We start from the raw sequence: 21,217 nt of genomic DNA on the forward strand, positions 1-21,217 counted from the left end.
AGAACGCGTCTCCTTCCTGAGCGGTATGACGGCTGCGTGGTCCCATGGTATTTATACTTGCATACTATTGTTTGTACAGATGAACGTGGTAACTTCAGGCATTTGGAAATTGCTCTCAAGGATGAACCAGACTTGAGGAGGTCTATAATTTTTTTTCTGAGGTCTTGGCTGATTTATTTTGATTTCCCCATGATGTCAAGCAAAGAGGCACTGCGTTTGAAGGTAGGCCTTGAAATACATCCACAGGTACACCTCCAATTGACTCAAGTGATGTCAATTAGCCTATCAGAAGCTTCTAAAACCATGACATCATTTTCTGGAATATTTCAAGCTGTTTAAAGGCACAGTCAACTTAGTGTATGTAAACTTCTGCCCAACTGGAATTGTGATACATTGAATTATAAGTTAAATAATCTGTCTGTAAACAATTGTTGGAAAAATTACTTGTGTCATGCACAAATTAGATGTCCTAACCGACTTGCCAAAAATATAGTTTCTTAACAAGAAATTTGTGGAGTGTTTGAAAAATGAGTTTTAATGACTCCAACCTAAGTGTATGTAAACTTCCGACTTCAACTGTACATTATATAGTGATTAGAGAGCAGAGACTTACTCTGGACGTTGATAGACACTGTGTCTTTCTCCCAGGACACAACAGTGATGTAGGCCTCCACCGAGGCTGGGATAATGCACTTGAACACCGCCACATTGCCTCTCATGGCTTTCTGGTCCTCCACACGGACTGTGTAGGGCTCTCGTAGAACTGGAAGAGATGGGGGAAACAAGAAATGAGAGTCCTCAATGAATTGACTTTCATTTTTTTGTTCTGGCAAATGATATGCTGTCTATATATTTTGTTTCTTTGCTTTCTTCACTGCTTTAATCACAAGCATAACAAATGTGACATCCCTGGTTAGACTCTGAACATTACCAACTGAAATGTTTAGCAGGTGGTCACTAGTCTCCCAAGTGGTATACTATACCCCATTTAGTGACCAACAAGCTTCTGTTCAACATCTCCACACTGTCTGCATCCCTAATTCCCACCTCTGTAATCAACTGTCCATTTCCATAACCACATTGGCCACTGACCACTATACTGTAGGGCTGGGATTTGCCAGGGACCTCACGATACAATATAATCACGATACTTAGGTGCCCTTAGGTGTATCACGATGCTATATGTATTGTGATTCGATACTGTGACTTTATTGTGATATGATGTTCCTGACAGAGACAAGAGAGAGCCTTGACAAAGCAAGTTTTGATCAGTAATGGAAATAAAACCGCTGAATACATGTTGGCTCACCATGTAAAAAGAAGATGGAGAACAAGCTATAGAAGGAGAGATACTGGAGTTTTGGAACAGGTACAGCAGACAAGCGCTAGATAATGTTAACTACCTAGCAATGATTTTTGAAATAATAAAATAAAATAAAAATTATAATAATTCTCACATCACTACTACTTTAGATAAACAACCCTACTGTACATTATACAGCATGCATAAAATAAGCAGATAGACCACTCACCAGCCTTAATATGGACATCTTGGCTCCTGATTTTCCCTGATGGGTTCTCCGCTGTGCAATAGTAGGTGTTGTCATGGATGAGGTTGCTGAAGCTGGAGGGGTTGAAGTGGAAGATCTGGAGGGTGCCATTGGGGTGCACGTGGCGGATCCCGGGGACATCGTAGATTTCCTCTCCGGTGGCCAAGTACCAGCGCAGCGAGGCGGGGGGCACGCCCACGGCGGGACAGGGCACCGAGGTCCCTGTGGTGCTGGCAAACACTACCTCTTGCACAGATGCATTGACAAAATATAAGCTGGAACGTAGATCTTCACTGAAAACTGAAAAGAAAACAGAGCAGAGCAGGGAATGTTAGTCATTGGTAGTGTTTAGTTTTTTTTGCTGCCCATCTTCTCATCTAACGTTCAGCCTTTTGCCACCTTTGATTTTTACCAATATATACTGTATATCCCTGATCCTGATCAACGTGAAGAAAAAACACTGAGCCTTTTTACATTTTTGGAGATTTTTTTTCTGAAATGTATTCTCTATCCCCTTACTTGGAGGGGTATTTTTATGGGAGTTGTTTTACAATGTAACATTTTGAGTGAAATAATCAACCGATGAATGGCCAGAAGAACCCGTCTCCATCTTAACAATGGAGGCCATTTTGCAATATTTCCAAACTAAAACATCTGATTGCCTCGTCAGCAGAGCTCCACTATGCATTTATCTCTAAGACTTCTTATGTTGTATTTCACTTTGAGTCTGTGGTGCTGTAATGGTGTTGTGCTCTGACTGCATGGCCAAAGTGCTATTTTCAACTGCAGTGAGGAGGAATGGAGAAAGGAGAGTTGTTCAGTATTAAGAGGCATTTCAGAGGAGCCGAGGGAGAGGAGAGGAACTTGGAGGGCCAGCATAGCACCAGACCTGATTACAAACACAGTGCATAATGGGAAACTGGGGCTGGAGGGCTGCTTCTGGAGGGCTGAGCCACGACCCCGCTAAGAAATGTGGCGTGTGTGCAGGTGGATGTTGCTACTCCCTCCCACCCAACCCAATACTGAACCAATCCTTTATGAGCTGGTATGGTGTACTGTGTAGGCAGGCACCAAGGCTTCTGGGAAATCAAAGATACTAGGCAAGCACTCCATGTAACCTAGTGTGTCTGCCTTATTGTTAACATGGGCTTTTGGGTGAGTTCTCCTAAATCCTGCTTCTCAAAATGGCTGTCATTTAGTTATATAGATTATTATTGGATATGAAAAAAACTGTTGAGAACCATACCAAACCTGTTCTTTTTTCTTAATAGCAAATAGATTGGAATTGCTGTTGTGTGTTTGTCATCTCATCACAGTTTATAGCAACTTAATTATGTAAAAAGTATTTTTCCAGACTATTCCCACAACCTGTCTTGTCACTGTAAACAGCCTACCTGTTGGTGTGTGATCCTACACTCCCTGTCCTGTCACAACCGAACACTAAAGCAATGTACTTTGTGATGTACTCAAAAGTGCTCTATTATAGAGTACCCTACCTGCCTCATTCCCTGCCCTGTCACAACCCTGCCTGCCTCATTCCCTGCCCTGTCACTACCCAGCATGCCTCATTCCCTGCCCTGTCTTTCATTCCCTGCCCTGTCCAGCTTGCCTTATTCCCTGCCCTGTCACTACCCAGCCTGCCTCATTCCCTGCCCTGTCACAACCCTGCCTGCCTCATTCCCTGCCCTGTCACTACCCAGCGTGCCTCATTCCCTGCCCTGTCTTTATTCCCAGCCCTTGCCTTCATTCCCTGCCCTCACAACCCTGCCTGCCTCATTCTGCCCTGTCACAACCCAGCCTGCCTCATTCCCTGCCCTGTCACTACCCAGCCTGCCTCATTCCCTGCCCTGTCTCTCATTCCCTGCCCTGTCACAACCCTGCCTGCCTCATTCCTTGCCCTGTCTCTACCCAGCCTGCCTCATTCCCTGCCCTGTCTCAACCCAGCCTGCCTCATTCCCTGCCCTGTCACTACCCAGCCTGCCTCATTCCCTGCCCTGTCACAACCCTCTGCCTACCCAGCCTGCCTCATTCCCTGCCCTGTCTCTACCCAGCCTGCCTCATTCACTGCCCTGTCTCTCATTCCCTGCCCTGTCCACCCACCTGCCTCATTCCCTGCCCTGTCTCTACCCAGCCTGCCTCATTCCCTGCCCTGTCTCTACCCAGCCTGCCTCATTCCCTGCCCTGTCTCTACCCAGCCTGCCTCATTCCCTGCCCTGTCTCTACCCAGCCTGCCTCATTCACTGCCCTGTCTCTACCCAGCCTGCCTCATTCACTGCCCTGTCTCTACCCAGCCTGCCTCATTCCCTGCCCTGTCTCTACCCAGCCTGCCTCATTCCCTGACCTGTCTCTACCCAGCCTACCTCATTCCCTGCCCTGTCTCTACCCAGCCTGCCCCATTCACTGCCCTGTCTCTACCCAACCTGCCTCATTCACTGCCCTGTCTCTACCCAGCCTGCCTCATTCACTGCCCTGTCTCTACCCAGCCTGCCTCATTCACTGCCCTGTCTCTACTCAGCCTGCCTACATGCCTGCATGTGCTGCCAATCCCCCTCCTCTGGGAACAAACATTTTAGTGCTTCATCAATTCCTAACAAGGACTCCATCTACCACAACCTGCTTCCACCTTGTCTGGTATAGCATATACAAATACTTCCATAATATACATGAATATTGCATTTAAACACTCACTTCACACATACCAAAATGCACAGGATTTCCTTTATATACATAGAGTCACAACTATTTGTACCTCAAACTTCCAGACATCTACATTGGATGGCATGTGTTGTCATCAGTCAGGGTTATTTTAGTTTCTAAATGGAGACATCCATAAGCATGGAATGACGAAGGGAAGTGCATGACTGCTCCATTCTTATGGATCGGCTAACAGGAAAACGTCAGACCCCAACATTAACAGTTCAATAGATTGGCTGTTTGGGAGCACACACACACAACCAAGATGCACATGTTTGATTGATGAGTGGTCTGAAAAGCATGGTGTAGTAACTCCAACTGTGTGTGTGTACATGTGTGTGTGTACATGTGTGTGTGTACGTGTGTGCGTGTGCATGTGCATGTGTGTGTGTGGTTGCGTGCATGTGTGAGTGTGAGTGTGTGTTCTACTGTATTTACCCCTGTGGTTAACACACAGATCAATAGCTCTCAGACCAGCTAGGCAGCTGCAGGTGGCTCATCATAGTATTAATAAATGCTAAGAGTTAGCCTGAAGCTCTCATAAATATAAATACAACCAGCTCCATCGTCAGCCATTACAGAGGGAATGGATGAACAATGAGTGGATTCCTCTTAGCAAGGCAAAGACAGGGTTGAGAGACAGTCAGAATACAGGTTCCATAAGGTGTGTAGCTCATGTTTGGAGAAGAGGGCCAGCCTCCTCTGTTGTACTTTGCAGGTTCTAAATGTGAACAAAGAGCCATCAAAGCTGAGCTCTGAGTGTGTTTGAAAGGTGAAAAATGAAGAAAGGCTGCCTCGTGACTAATTTTGTCTCAATCTACCTTTTCACATACTCATTAAAAATGTAGCACCCGTTTCTGGATGGCTGAATCCTTAAAACAGTGAAGCCGTGACGGACGAATGCAGGCGCTGCCAGAGCCCAGAACCCAATGTAGGAGAGCAGAGATATACTTTAGAGAACATTGTCAAGGAAAACAGTGAGATATAGTGGAGGAGAGAGAGAGAGAGAGAGAGAGAGAGAGAGAGAGAGATTGAAAGCACTCAGTCAATAAGATACAGGCAGTTACCAGCAGAGAGAAAGAGAGAGACAGAGAGAAAAGCCACTAGGAGTGTCAGCGGCATTCTCCCACTTGCTCTGTCTCTGCAGCTCTCCACTGCTCTCTCCAGAAAATGACCACTCCTCCTTTTTCTTCTTCACTCTCTCTCTCTTTCTCTCTCCATCCCACTCTCTCCTCTTCTCCCCTCCTTTCTCTCCCCCTCCCCTCTCCATCCCACTCTCTCTCATCTCCTCTTCACCCCTCCTTTCTCTCTCCCTTCTCTCTCCATCCCACTCTCTCCTCTCCTCTTCTCCCCTCCTTTCTCTCTCTCTCCCTTCCCTCTCCATCCCACTCTCTCTCATCTCCTTTCTCTCTCCATTTCCACTCCATCCCACTCTCTCTCCCCTCCTTTCTCTCTCCCTTTCCTCTCCATCCCACTCTCTCTCCTCTCTTCTTCTCCCCTCCTTTCTCTCTCCCTTTCCTCACCATCCCACTCTCCCCTCCTCTCTCTCTCCCCTCCTCTCTCTCCCCTCCTTTCCCTCTCCCTTTCCTCTCCATCCCACTCCCCTCTCCTCCCCTCCTTTCTCTCCCCTCCTCTCTCTCTCTCTTTCCTCTCCATCCCACTCCCCTCTCCTCCCCTCCTTTCTCCTCTCCCTTTCCTCTCTCTTTCCTCTCCATCCCCTCTCCTCTCCTCCCCTCCTTTCTCTCTCCCTTTCCTCACCATCCTACTCTCTCTCCTCCTCTCCTTTCTCTCTCCCTTTCCTCTCCATCCCACTCTCCTATCCACTTCTCCCCTCATTTCGCTCTCCTTTTCCTCTCCATCCCACTCTCTCCTCTTCTCCACCCTCCTTTCTCTCTCCCTTTCCTCACCATCCCACTCTCTCCTCTCCTCTTCTCCCCTCCTTTCTCGCTCCCTTTCCTCAACATCCCACACTCTCCTCTCCTCTCCTCCCCTCCTTTCTCTCTCCCTTTCCTCACCATCCCACTCTCTCTCCTCTCCTTTCTCTCTCCCTTCCTTCTCCATCCCACTCTCTCTCCTCTCCTTTCTCTCTCCCTTTCCTCTCCATCCCACTTTCTCTCCTCCCCTCTCCTCCCCTCCTTTCTCTCTCGCTTTCCTCTCCATCCCACTCTCTCTCCTCTCTTCTTCTCCCCTCCTTTCTCTCTCCCTTTCCTCACCATCCCACTCTCCCCTCCTTTCTCTCTCCCCTCCTTTCCCTCTCCCTTTCCTCTCCATCCCCTCCCCTCTCCTCCCCTCCTTTCTCTCTCCCCTCCTCTCTCTCTTTCCTCTCCATCTCCCCTCTCCTCCCCTCCTTTCCCTCTCCCTTTCCTCCTCCCCTCCTTTCCCTTCTCTCCCTTTCCTCTCTCCCCCTTTCCTTTCCTCTCCTCTCTTTCTCCTCCTTTCTCTCTCCCTTTCCTCACCATCCTACTCTCTCTCCTCCCCTCCTTTCCCTCTCCCTTTCCTCTCTACCCCACTTTCCTATCCTCTTCTCCCCTCATTTCGCTCTCCCTTTCCTCACCATCCCACTCTCTCCTCTCCTCTTCTCCCCTCCTTTCTCGCTCCCTTTCCTCAACATCCCACACTCTCCTCTCCTCTCCTCCCCTCCTTTCTCTCTCCCTTTCCTCACCATCCCACTCTCTCTCCTCTCCTTTTTCTCTCCCTTCCCTCTCCATCCCACTCTCTCTCCTCTCCTTTCTCTCTCCCTTTCCTCTCCATCCCACTTTCTCTCCTCTCCTCTTCTCCCCTCCTTTCTCTCTCCCTTTCCTAACCATCCCACTCTCTCCCCTCCTTTCTCTCTCCCTTTCCTCACCATCCCACTCTCTCCCCTCCTTTCTCTCTCTCCCCTCCTTTCTCTCTCCCTTTCCTCTCCATCCCACTATCCTCTCCCTCCCCTCCTTTCTCTCTCTCCCCTCCTTTCTCTCTCCCTTTCCCTCCATCCCACTCCCCTCTCCTCCTTTCCCTCTCCATTTCCTCTCCATCCCACTCTCCTCTCCTCCCCTCCTTTCTCTCTCCCTTTCCTCTCCATCCCACTCTCCTCTCTTCTCCCCTCCTTTCTCTCTCCCCTCCTTTCTCTCCCTTTCCTCACCATCCCACTCTCTCTCCTCTTCTCCCCTCCTTTCTCTCTCCCTTTCCTCACCATCCCACTCTCTCTCCTCTTCTCCCCTCCTTTCTCTCTCCCTTTCCTCACCATCCCACTCTCTCTCCTCTTCTCCCCTCCTTTCTCGCTCCCTTTCCTCACCATCCCACACTCTCCTCTTCTCCCCTCCTTTCTCTCTCCTCCCCTCCTTTCTCTCTCGCTTTCCTCACCATCCCTCTCTCTTTCCTCTCCTCTCCTCTCCCCTCCTTTCTCTCTCCCCTCCTTTCCCTCTCCCTTTCCTCTCCATCCCACTCTCTCTCCTCTCCCCTCCTTTCCCTCTCCCTTTCCTCTCCATCCCACTCTCTCTCCTCTCGTCCCCTCCTTTCTCTCTCCTTTCTTTCCTCTCCTTCTCCTCTCCTCTCCTCTCCTCTCCTCTTCTCCTCTCCCTCCTCCTCTCCTCCCCTCTCCTCTCCTCTCCCCTCTCCTCTCTCTCCTCCCCTCCTTTCTCTCTCCCTTTCCTCTCCTCCTCTCTCTCCTCTTCTCCCCTCTCTCTCTCTCTCTCTCTCTCTCTCTCTCTCTCTCTCTCTCTCTCTCTCTCTCTCTCTCTCTCTCTCTCTCTCTCCTCTCCATCCCACTCTCTCCTCTCCTCTTCTCTTCTCCCCTCCTTTCTCTCTCTCTCTCTCTCTCTCGCTCTCTCTCCTCTCCATCCCACTCTCTCCTCTCCTCTTCTCCCCGTTTCTCGGTAACATTCAGCTTCTTCATGGTCACCTGACCCTGTCTCTCACATCCAGACTTTCTCAGCCCGTACAGAGCAGGGGGACGCAGGTGCAGGAAAACAAACAACAAATAACAAGACAGCGCATCTCTCTCACACAGAGAGTAGAGTACACATTACGGCCTGGCCAAAATGGCCATTTATTATCTCCTCCTGGACCTCCATGAATGCCCACACTGACTCACAGCCAAAATGACTGGAGTTAGACAGTGGATAACATGGAAATACACAGAAGATTAGCAAACTGCAATCGCAATCACACTGCACACTGCCCTATCCCATCTGGACAAGAAGAATAACTATGTAAGAATGCTGTTCATTGAATACAGCTCAGCATTCAACACCATAGTGCCCTCCAAGCTCATCATCAAGCTGGAGGCCCTGGGCCTCAACCCCGCCCTGTGCATTTGGGTCCTGCACTTTGACGGACCGCCCCCAGGTGGTGAAGGTAGGAAACAACATCTCCAACTCGCTGACCCTCAACACTCGGGCCTCACAAGGGAGCGTGCTCAGCCCCCGCCTGCACCCACAACTGCGTAGCCATGCAAGCCTCCAACTCAATCATCAAGTTTGCGGACGACAACAGTATTGGGCTTGACTACCAACAACGACGAGACAGACTGCAGAGAGGTGGTGAGGGCACTTGGAGTGTGGTGTCAGGAAAACAACCACTCATTCAACGTCAACAAAACAAAGGAGATGAACGTGGACTTCAGGAAACAGCAGAGGGAACACCCCCCTATCCCCATCGAAGGGACAGCAGTGGAAAAAGTGGAAAGTTTTAAGTTCCTCGGCGTACACATCAACGACAAACTGAAATGGTCCACCCACACAGACAGTGTGGTGAAGAAGGCGCAACAGTGACTCTTCTACCTCAGGAGGCTGAAGAAATGTGGCTTGTCATCCCAAACCCTGACTAACTTGCACAGATCAACAAATCGAGAGCATCCTGTCCGGCAACTGCTCTGCCTTCAACTGCAAGGCTCTCCAGAGGGGGGTGCGGTCTGCACAACGCATCACTTGGGGCAAACTACCTGCCCTCCATGACACCTATAGCACCCAATGTCCCAGGAAGGCAAAAAAGATAATTAAAGACAACAACCGAGCCACTGCCTGTTCACACCGCTACCATCCAGAAGGCGAGGTCAGTACAGGTGCATCAAAGCTGGGACTGAGAGACTGAAGAACGGCTGCTATTTCAAGGCCATCAGACTGCTAAACAGCAATCACTAACTCAGAGAGGCTGCTGCCTACATGGAGACCCAATCACTGGCTACTTTAACAAATGGATCACTAGTCACTTTAAATAATGGCACTTTAATAATGTTTACATATCTTACATTACTCATATCATATGTACTGTATCTTATACCATCTATTGCACCTTGCCTATGCCGCTCGGCCATCGCTCATCCATATATTTATGTCTACATATTCTCATTCACCCCTTTTAGATTTGTGTATATAAGGTAGTTGTGGAATTGTTAGATTACTTGTTAGATATTACTGCACTGTCGGAACTAGAAGCACAAGCATTTCGCTACACTCGCATTAACATCTGCTAACCACGTGTATGTGACCAATAAAATTTGATTGGATTTTGATTTAAATACATTCTATGTGATAGATACAGTCTGGGGACTTGTATGCACTCATGTTCAAGTTATCTTTATTGTCCCAATTGGGAAATGTGTTGTGCAGTCAGGGTTGAACAATGAAAAACGGTGACAACCATACAACCTATATATACACATAACATGAAGCAATGAGATGGATAAAAGGTGCAATCATTGTGCAAAAGTGTAGCCATTTAAATACATTTCACTTCATATGCAGATTCAGAAAGTTTATGGCCTGTGGGATAAAAGAGTTCCTGTATCTGTTGCTATTGGGCTTGGGAAGTCTCAAACGATAACCTGAGGAGAGAAGCGCAAAAATGGTCAAGCAGGGGTTGATCAGGACAGTCTAGGATACTGTTCTCTCTCCTCACCACTTGCCTTCGGAATGTCACCGAGAGCTGGGCCTGTTTGCACTCCGTTATCACCACTTCGCACTCTGCTGTCGTGTAAAACATTACCACAACCACACACAGCATAAAATGCAGAGCCGTCTCTTATGACCAAACTGTCTTCAGTTGTCTTATTAACTGAATGACCAAACTGAGGTGAATCGACAGACTGTTAGGGAGCAAAAACGACCATGTGTGTGTGGGTGGTGCTGGCCGTGAACTTCTGGAGGGTGGCTGTGTGAAGAATCATCTCATTAACAGCCGTGATAAAACAGTCAGATCACATGAAATAAACATTGCTGCCTGACTGAAGTATAGACAGTTGCTTAACAGAGTATCAGCTATACTTCTGAGAATCTATTGATAATACTGAGAGGAGAAAAGCAAGGGAAAGCTCAAAACCAGGCCGAGGGAATCTTAAAAAGACAGATGAAAGATTCATGTGTATCCTATCAATACACATCCATCAGCCTGGGCCAGACTACAGATGTCTGTCTGTCTGTCTTTCTGTCTGTGTGTCTGTTTGGTCTGAAAGGCTAATATAGACTTACTCAATCTCTGCTGATATCTGTTTTGGATCTTATACAGGTGTTTTGGATCTTATACATCCACCTCAATTAGGCTATGGGATTATATGGGAATGGAGGTGTGTTTGATGATGTGCCTGTGAGCTAGGCCTATTGCCACGTCCAGACATTTTCCTCCATTTCTCCCCAAACAAATGGACTGAATGTTAGGTACAAACATTTCTTGTTAACCCTGTGCTATAGCTAATCCCAAACATTATGACTTACTGTATTAGGCCTGTATAAGAGCACAAACCAGGGCACAGGTGGGCCTGGGTAAGCCCCACCAATCAGATTGAACAGATATTATGCTCTTTACTTGTCAGTGTTCCAAATGGAACATTTTGTCTTTTTACCTAAACATGCAGATAGTCAGATAGAATTCATACCAAGCAGTGCACTGGGTTAGTCAGATTTGAGTAAATATAACAGAACAGATAAACGAGAATGACATTCACTCTCACTGGATGGGTTGCCAAAAAGAACTAACTGAAAGTCACACCCACAATAAAACACGAATATGACTGCATCAAGGCATAATTATGTCACTGAGCTTCTATGGCTATATATAACTTGTCACTGCCTATTTAATTTGTTAATTTAGCAAACAAGACAATGCATAATCCAGTGCCTTTATCACAGTCAACACACCTATGTTTTCATTTTAATTAGCTTTAAAAATGCTAAATGTTCTCTCAGCCTCATGGCAAAATGTATAGAATTGCAGGAAATTTGCTTTAAAACAGCAACATTTTCTCTCAGTTTCATGGCAAAATTTAGAATAGCATGAGATTAGCTATAAAACTGCAAACCTTTTTCTTTACCCCATGGCAAAATGTTCCAAATTGCAGGAAGTTTTCCCCACCCAGATTTCTGCAGGTCCATCCACCAACATATTTCTGGCTACACAACTGGCACAAACACTAGAGTCTGTTAACCATTATATAAATATTAGCATTGTTTTCTCTTTGTTTGGTATTGTCAACCCATTTATGCAAATGATGTTTTTGTTCTCATTAACGTGTTTTGTAGTCTATTGGCCATTGTTATGTCGAGTGTGCATTAGTATTGCCTTAAAAGTAAATTTACACGGTTTATTTAAAGTTGTCAGTGGTTCATGCCAGGTTAGGGCAGGTCATTTAAGGATCCCGACTTCCTAATTCAAGAAGAGCAGCTTGTATACAGTGCCTTTGAAAAGTATTCAGACCCCTTGACTATTTCCACATTTTGTTATGTTACAGCCTTATTCTAAAATGGACTTGAAATTGAGCTCAGGTGCAGCATTCCATTGATCATCCTTGAGATGTTTCTACAACTTGATTGGAGTCCACCTGTGCTAAAATCAATTGATTGGAAAGGCACACACCTGTCTATTTAAGGTCACATACAGTGGGCTCCAAAATGACTGGCACCCCTGACTGGCAATGCACAAACAATACTTTTAAAAATATAAACAGTATAATTATAGAGAAACTCAAAATACCAACATGTGAGAAATACTGTACTTTATTAATGTTTCAATGGAACCAACCAAAATCATTTGATTATTTAATACAAAATGAATGTTTCATAATTATTGGCACTCCTCATTTAGTACTTAGTGCAACCACCTCTGGCAAGGATAACAGCATGGAGTCTTTTCCTGTAATGATTGACAACGTTAAGGAACACATTTGGAGGGATTTTGGATCATTCCTCTATGCAGATCCTTTCAAGATCTTTCACATTCTTGGGTTTGCGCTTATCAACTGCCCTCTTCCACTCAGCCCACAGGTTTCCCATTGGATTGAGTTCCAGCGACTGAGATGGCCATGGGAGAACATTGATTTTGTTGTCACAGAACCATTTCTGTGTGGATCTTGAAGTATGTTTCGGGTCATTGTCTTGTTGGAAAGTCCACCCACGGCCAAGTCCCAGCATTCTGGCAGAGGCAACCAGATTGTCAGCCAAAATTGCCTGATACTTGGTAGAATTCATTATGCCATCAATCTTAACCAGTGCCCTTGGACCTCTGGAATTAAAACAGCCCCAAAACATCACTGACCCCCCTCCATATTTCACCATGGGTATGAGGTGCCTCTCCTTGTATGCATCTCTGTTTCGACGCCAAATGTTCCGATGTTGTATCTGACCAAAAACGTTCAATTTTGGTCTCATCTGAACAGAGCACCTTCTTCTAGTCATAATTTAAATGACGTTAGGCAAACTCCAAGCGCTTGCATCTGTGTCTTGGGGTCAGAAAGGGCTTTCTTCTGGCAACCCTTCCAAAGAGCCTGTGGATGTGGAGGTGGTGTCTGATGGTGCTTTTTGAAACCTGGTGACCCCAAGACCCCACCAAGGCCTGCAATTATTTCACAGTGTTTCTTGGGGATTTTGTTGCTTCTCTCACCATCCTCCTCCCTATCCTGCAGGGCAAAATGCATTTGTGTCCTCTACCCGTGAGGTTTACAACTGTTCCATATTTTCTAATAATTGTCCTGACAGTGCTCAGTGGTATATTCTATCGTTTGTGTATCTTCTTGTAGCCATTGACAGATTTATGAAGGTCTATGACCATCTGTCTCTTTTGAACTGCTAGTTCTTTTGTTTTCTTCATGGTGTTTGATGATAGCAGGATATTGCATGCGTGTTACCTCATTTTAATACCCTAGTGAAACAGGAAGTGATGTAATGGCTCAATATAGATCCTTAAGACTTAGATAAACTTTAATTTGTGGAATTTAATTTGTGGTTTAATTTTGGTAGATGTTATTTACAATAATCTTTAAGCGTGCCATTAATTGTGAAACCTTGATTTGGTGGACATTGATTTTTAATTAAATCAATAACTTATTTTGGTTGGTTCCATTGAAACATTAATCAAGTACAGTACTTCTCACATGTTGTTATTTTGAGTTTATCTGTATAATTATATTGCTTATATTTGTTTCAGCATTGTTTGTGCATTGCCAGTCAGGGGTGCCAGTAATTTTGGAGCCCACTGTAGTTAACAGTGCATGTCAGAGCAAAAACCAAGCCATGAGGTCGAAGGAATCATCCGTAGAGCTCCGAGACAGGATTGTGTTGAGGCACAGGTCTGGGAAAGGGTACCAAAAAAATGTCTGCTGCATTGAAGGTCCCCAAGAACACAGTGGCCTCCATCATTCTTAAATGGAAGAAGTTTGGAACCACCAAAGCTCTTCCTAGAGCTGGCCGCCCGACCAAACTGAGCAATCGGGGGAGAAGGGCTTTTATCAGGTAGTTGACCAAGAACCCAATGGTCACTCTGACAGAGCTCTAGTGTTCTTCTGTGGAGATTGGAAAATATTCCAGAAGGAAAACCAGCACTCCACCAATCAGGCCTTTATGGTAGACTGGCCAGACGGAAGCGAGTCCTCAGTAAAAAGTACATGACAGCCAGCTTGGAGTTTGCCAAAAGGCACAACAAGATTCTCTGGTCTGAGGAAACAAAGATTGAACTCTTTGGCCTAATTGCCAAGCGTCACGTCTGCAAGAAACCTGGCACCATCTCTACGGTGAAGCATGGTGGTGGCAGCATCATGCTGTGGGGATGTTTTTCAAAGGCAGGGACTGAGAGTTGAGTTTATTTTATTTTTACAGGGACAGTGCACATTAATCAACGTTTCAGTAAAAGTGCCGGTTTTAGCCAGACGGCTAATTTTCAACCGCAGTCTCTGGACAGGTTATTAAAAACAATTACAATATAGACAATAGCAACATAGGACAAGCAAGACATAGCATACAGACAGAGCAACATAGGACAAGCAAGACGTAGCATACAGACATAGCGACATAGAACAAAAAGCAGCAAGACAAAATTCATAAAAGCAACAAAGTGTTTCCACACCTCACAAGCTACAGACACCAGACATGGAAAGCGGCACACACAGCTAGGGACCATGTTCACAAATCTGATTGTGAGACTAGTCAGAATCGAGGCAAAGATGAACGCACCAAAGCACAGAGAGATCCTTGATGAAAAGCGCTCTGGAGCAGGTTAGGACCTCAAACTGGGGCAAAGGTTCACCTTCCAACGGGACAACAACCCTAAGCACACAGCCAAGATAACGCAGGAGTGGCATTCAGACAAATCTCTGAATGTCTGTGAGTGGCCCAGCCCGAGCCTGGACCTGAAACTGACCGTCTCTCTGGAGAGACCTGAAAATAGCTGTGCAGCAATACTCCCCATCATGGACGTTACCCTGGCGTCCGACCTGGGCATACCCACTCAACCCCTCTCCATTTCCATGGGTGTTAGAGCACTGGACGAGCGCTCTATAGACCAGGTCACCCACCAGATGACCCCCGTCAACCTACGAGTGTCGGGGAACCACAGCGAGACAATCCAATTCCTGCTGGTGGAGTCTCCGCAGGTTCCTGTGGTATTGGGATTCTATTGGCTCCAGCGACACAATCCCTCCATTGACTGGGCTACTGGTGCCATCGTGGGCTGGAGCCCGTCCAGACACATTCATTGCCTGAAGTCAGCTCTGCCTGGAAATTGCCCCGGACCTCTCTGCCAACTCTGCAGATAACCAGGACCTCCGGGAGGGGTTCAGTAAGGCCCGGGCCACTTCGATTCCGCAGCACCGACTGGTATCCAAGAAGGTCAAGCCTGAGGCACTAGCACGCCGCTATACTGTCGCGGCTACACCCCCGAAAGCCGAGACATATCACCCCCGGAAGCTGCTCCAAGATCATTAGCCCCTCTGCTGTTCGTCCTCGTTTGCCCCATACCCTCTATATTTGTCCTACTTTTTGTGTGTCTAGAGTCAAAACCATGTCTGACTGGCCCTTGTCTTCTGTTTCTAGGCCCATTTCTCCCACCCGTGTCATCGATGGTCAGACAGCGTACACAGTGTGACGCCGCCTGAGGGTTTGACCACAGGGCAGGGGTTTCCAGTACAGGTTGACTGGGAGGGTTATGGCCCGGAGGAGAGTTGCTGGGTTCCCGCTAAAGACATCCGGACCTGGCCCTCATCGCCGACTTTCGCCGCCGGCATCCTAGTCAACCAGGTATCCGCGTAGGTGGAACGCCAGGTGGCACCCCTAGAGGTGGGGGGTACTGTCACGCCCTGATCTGTTCCACCTGTCCTTGTACTTGTGTCCACCCCCTCCAGGTGTCGCCCATCTTCCCCACTTATCCCCTGGGTATTTATACCTGTGTTTTCTGTCTGTCTTGGCCAGTTCGTCTTGTTTGTTCAAGCCAACCAGCATTTTGTCTCAGCTCCTGTTTTTCCTCAGTCTCTCTTTTTCTCATCCTCCTGGCCACTGTGCCTGTCCCTGACACTGATCCTTCCTGCCGTCCTGTACCTTTGCTCCACCTCTGGATTACCGACCTCTGCCTGACCTGACTCTGAGCCTGCCTGCCATCCTGTCCCTTGGCCTCTACTCTGGATTATCAACCTCTGCCTGCCTTGACCTGTCGCTTGTCTGCCCTTGTTGTTACAATAAACATTGCTACTTCACACAGTCTGCACTTGGGTCTGCACTTGGGTCTCGATTCCTGATAATAGGCCTACTCAGATGTGTGAGTTTATGGGTGTTTTGCCAGGTGTTTTTCTATTGGCCATAAGTTTACTGTTTTTCAACCAAATAAAATGGTTGACAAAAATATATTTTTTCATGGCATTTGTATGTTTTGTTAAGCGCATTATTTGCACTTCAAAATTACATTGAGAATTTTAAGATTTGCTTTTGAAATTTTCTAAATATTATCGGCGCTATGCCCGGAAATGTCCAGAGCAAAGGATCCAAAATGAATTTCAACTCCCTAAAAAAGTGCTTAAAATTCTAAGCACCGGAAATAATGAATATGAACTGAAAAAGTATATTATGTAGTTTCTTGCAATAGCCCTCTGACTCTAAAGAACATTTCTCTCAAAACTGTGATTCCTAAGATTCTGTCAACTCTGTCAGATTTGTCTAAAAGTTCATCATGAATGAGCAGAGTCAGCTACACCATAAGGATTTCATTAGGTTTGAGAGTCATAAAGCAACTGAGGAAAAACAAAATTGCCACTTTGTATACCACTTGAATGAAGAAGAAATGTAATTTTTGTAAAATGCTGAAATATCTGATAGAATGGTTGTTTTTTTTGCATTATTTTTTTTGCATGAATAATTTAAATGTTTTACATTGTTTCTATTCAACATTTATTTTTAGAGTATTTGTTGTCAACTCAGGGGGTCAGGGGCTTGTCAACTCTGTGCACTGTTGGCTAACAGGATCGTCAAGATCGCTTTTTTTTGTCAATATTTTGAAATAAGATTTTAGTCACTGTTCTGCAACATATTTTTTTATTTTACTACGCAAGTCAGTTAAGAACAAATACTTATTTTTAATGACGGCCTAGGAACAGTGGGTTAATTGCCTTGTTCAGGAGCAGAACAACAGATTTTTACCTAATTTCAGGGATTGTTATATCCGTCGTTGAATGAGTGAGACCAAAGCGCAGCGTAGAAAGTGTTCATGATAATTTAATAATGAAACACCAACAAAAAATACAAACGACCGTAAAGTTCTGCAGGGCTAGACAGCAACTGTGCAAAAACAAGATCCCACAAACAGTGGAAAACAGGCTGCCTAAGTATGACTCCCAATCAGAGACAATGAAAGACAGCTGCCTCTGATTGGGAACCATACCCGGCCAACAAAGAAATAGAAAACTAGAATGCCCACCCAAATCACACCCTGACCTAACCAGATAGAGAAATAAACAGGCTCACTAAGGTCAGGGCGTGACAGGGATTTGATCTTGCAACCTTTCCGTTATAAGTCCAACGCTCTAGCCACTAGGCTACCTGCTGCCCCACTTGCTTAAACTATTGATGTATTTGCTGTGCTAGATCTAAGCGATAATGTTGGCTTTATAATTGTTGTTTAATGTTCTGAATGTAGAAAAAACATTCAAAAATGCTAACAAACGTTTGCCCTTCAGCATTATATAGCGCTATAAAATAAAATTAAAATAAGTTTGGAGATTTGTAATACATATTCAAATAATCTCATGTTAGAATTAAACAAACAAGGCCTTCAAACACTCATGTGGAATCAAACACCGTTTACCCAGTACTTTGTTGAAGCACCTTTGGCAGCGATTACAGCATCGAGTCTTCATGTGTATGATGCTACAAGCTTGGCACAACTGTATTTGGGGAATTTCTCCCATTCTTCTCAGCAGATCATCTCAAGCTCTGTCAGGTTGTATGGGGAGCATGGCTACACAGCTATTTTCAGGTCTCTCTCCAGAGAGACGGTTGGGTTCAGGTCTGACCTCTGGCTGGGCCACTCAAGGACATTCAGAGACTTGTCCTGAAGTCACTCCTGTGTTGTCTTGGCTGTTAGCTTAGGGTTGTTGTCCTGTTGGAAGGTGAACCTTTGCCCCAGTTTGAGGTCCTGAGTGCTCTGGGGCAGGTTTTCATCAAGGATCTCTCTGTACTTTGCTCCGTTCATCTTTGCCTTGATCCTGATCAGTCTCTCAGTCCCTGCCGCTGAAAAACATCCCCATGTGAAAAATCTAATCTTTACATACATTTTCATTGGTTCCGGTTCTAGATGTAAATGAATCAATGCAATAGCCAGGGAAGAGCCAGGTTTGACATGAGGAGGAAAAACATTTTATTACTGTAAAGCTTCTAGGTCAACACAACCACTGAACACACACACACACAATCCCCCTAACCTTACTATGTCTACTAGAGATGCATCAGGAGACACACATGCACACAAGCACGCACCTATGTACACATGCACGCACAACCAATGGTTCAATTTTATGTCCTGACACATTGAGAAAAACACAAATCTCTACTAACCTTCTCTTCATTAGCCTCCTGTATTAACGTTTAAGGCCTCTACTTTCCTCTCTCTCTCTCTCTCTCTCTCTCTCTCTCTCTCTCTCTCGCATGCACGCACGCACGCACACACTCACCGCACACACACACACACACATACACAACCAAAAGTTACACATACTGTACACCATCCACTGACCTCAGTCATCCCCACAGACACCTCTCTAAAAGCCCCAACACACTCAGTGACCTGTACCGTCAATAAACATAATTTTTCCATGAGCCAAACCACAAAGAACAAAAATAGCGTTCAATAATGAATCCAACACATATATAATGAATGGGGCTTTTGTATTTCCCTCTATCAGCAAAGATGAGGGGTCTAAGGGTGTGGCTGGTTTGGCTGTTGGGTTTGGAAGAGGGATTTCTCTTGGTGTGAAATAATGTATGACACTGTAGTTGTGTCACACCCCCTGTTGGAGAAGGCCCATAGCGAAGGCTCTGATTCTGGATTGCCGGGGACTCTAATGCTCCCTCCCTGTCCTGTCCACTCAGGTCTGGCTTTGAGTGCTTCCTGTCTGTTACACTGCTAGAGGCCTACCTGCCTAACGGTTCAAGGGCACGCACCATCACACACTCCTCCAGTCAAGGTGAATGTGTGTGTGCTGTAGGGCTATCCAACTAGTGGAGCTGAATGAATAAATTTGGTGGTGTACATCTACAATCAGCATTTTCTTGCTCTAATCAACAATAGAGATAATAATGTGAAACAATCATGTTGAATCTACCAGCTCCTCATGCTGACTAGGAGAGGAGATTTTCTTTGTACGGAACACTTAAAACTCTCTCTGTCTCTCATGTGAAGATCAACGGCTGCTCAATCAGCCCCAGTGAAACGTGTCCAGGAACAGTGTGTAACTGCCCATCACCGACTGCTGCTTTCAAAACCACCTAGAAGATGTATTTAAGTAAATGTAGGAACATAACTGACCGAGCTTACAGCTCTGTGCACGTGTTTACCTCCACTAAACAACACCCATCCAACAGATGACAGCCAAGCTCCTAAATGTTCCTAATTTCAGCCTCCCGAATTCTTAATAGTGTCCTCCATATTCACAAGTGTGTGCAACAATGGTACAGTATCTCACCATCCCTTGACCTTCATACAGTTATCTAACAACTGGCCATATTATGTCCTCCAGTCCATTCTTAAGACTAGGCTGTCGGAGTGATAGTGGGTGTAGCATTGTTGGTTTGCTGTTAGCCATTACAGCATGGCCATGCTTGTTGAGGACAGAGCAGGGCAAAGCTCTGTCTGTGTGTCTGTGGTGTGGTCCGGTCCGGTGCTGGGCTGCCTTCCCCAGTGGCAGACAGTGACTGTGGTACACTGACAGGCCATGTCAGGGCTCAGGATTGTAGCTGCAGGTAATTAAGGCAGAGCACCTCGGGAGAAGAGAGGTAGGAGGGGGTGGGGTGGGAACGGAGGGGACGGGACGGGAGGGTGTGGAATAGGGGTGTGTGGGAGAGGTAGGATAGGATGGGGGCATGTGACAGTGAGAAAGCACACTCCCACACCCCCTTCCCTCTCCTGCCCCCAGGGCTTACATGACAAGAGGCGCATTGCTACAGCCCAGGAACGAAAAGGCCCACGCCTGCCCGCCACTGCTGCAGACTGACTCACAATTTGCTCTCATGAATAATACTAAGAAGCATGCTTAGTGGCACTGTGCTCAAGCGCTATGTAAAACCAATGATATCCTCCTCTGATGTGGATCCTCCTGAGGATGCGCAATGAGATGACGGTCGTTCTCACACTTTCTCTGGGTTAGTTGGTGCATCTGAATGCTCATTTACATGAGCAGGGAAAAGGAGTGACGAGGGAGGAGATCCTGAGAGTATGCCTGGGAAATCTTAATCATTTACAGCACTGAGACACTGATGTCTGAATCACAGAGAGGAGAGAGAGGGAAAGAGAGAGGAGAGAAATGGGGTCGAGATTGAGCGAGAGTGAGGGGAAAGAGAGGAAGCGGGAGGAGAGAAGAAAGAGAGAGTGGGGGAGAGCTGACATGATGAGGAAACAGAGAAACTCTGTTTACTAATGGCTAAACGAGCTCCCTCTACTGCCGTTATAAAGCACATAAACACACACAAACTCATATGACGAAACCTTTATAACACTTCCTTTATAATCCCTTTATAATGCTTTCACTGACAACATTTGGAATGACAAGTGGTGTAAAGTTCTGAAATAAAAATACTTTACAGTACTACTTAAGTCATTTTTGGGGGGTATTTATACTTTACTTTAATGTTTATATTTTTGACAACTTTTACTTTTACTTCACTACATCCCTAAAGAAAATAATGTATGTTTTACTCCGTACATTTTCCTGAAACCTAAAGGTACTCGTTACATTTCAAAAGCTAAGCAGGACAGGAATGGTTGGTCATCCCTACTGCCTCTGATCTGGACTCAAACGCTTCGGCTGAAATAGCCAAACCCACAAAATTTGAAGGGGTGTCCACATACTTTTGTATACATAGGGTATATAACTTTCAAAATACAGAAATACAGTCAGTATTTTAGGGTGCGGTAATAAGGAGACCAATAATGGTTGCAATTGAAATCAGCTGTGCAATTTAGCGCTATTGATTGTTTAATGAGACATCAGCTGGCGATAATCTAGTCTCATCGATGGTTGCAATAGCCCCCTT

At 46.0% G+C, this 21,217-nt stretch overlaps 1 protein-coding gene across 4 annotated transcripts in view; it reads right to left on the reverse strand.

The window, feature by feature from the left end:
• dscama (Down syndrome cell adhesion molecule a) overlaps positions 1–21,217 on the reverse strand; it is a 187,383-nt gene that overhangs the window by 143,338 nt on the left and 22,828 nt on the right. For all 4 annotated transcript variants that reach the window (XM_042309471.1, XM_042309469.1, XM_042309470.1 and 1 more), the window contains exons 2-3: positions 1,533–1,850; positions 614–763 (exon numbers count right to left, since the gene is read on the reverse strand). In XM_042309471.1, the coding sequence (XP_042165405.1) occupies positions 614–763; positions 1,533–1,850 (468 nt within the window). The remainder of the gene's footprint in view (positions 1–613; positions 764–1,532; positions 1,851–21,217) is intronic.

Source organism: Oncorhynchus tshawytscha, linkage group LG30, assembly GCF_018296145.1.
Source record: "Oncorhynchus tshawytscha isolate Ot180627B linkage group LG30, Otsh_v2.0, whole genome shotgun sequence".
Taxonomy (NCBI): Eukaryota; Metazoa; Chordata; class Actinopteri; order Salmoniformes; family Salmonidae; genus Oncorhynchus; species Oncorhynchus tshawytscha.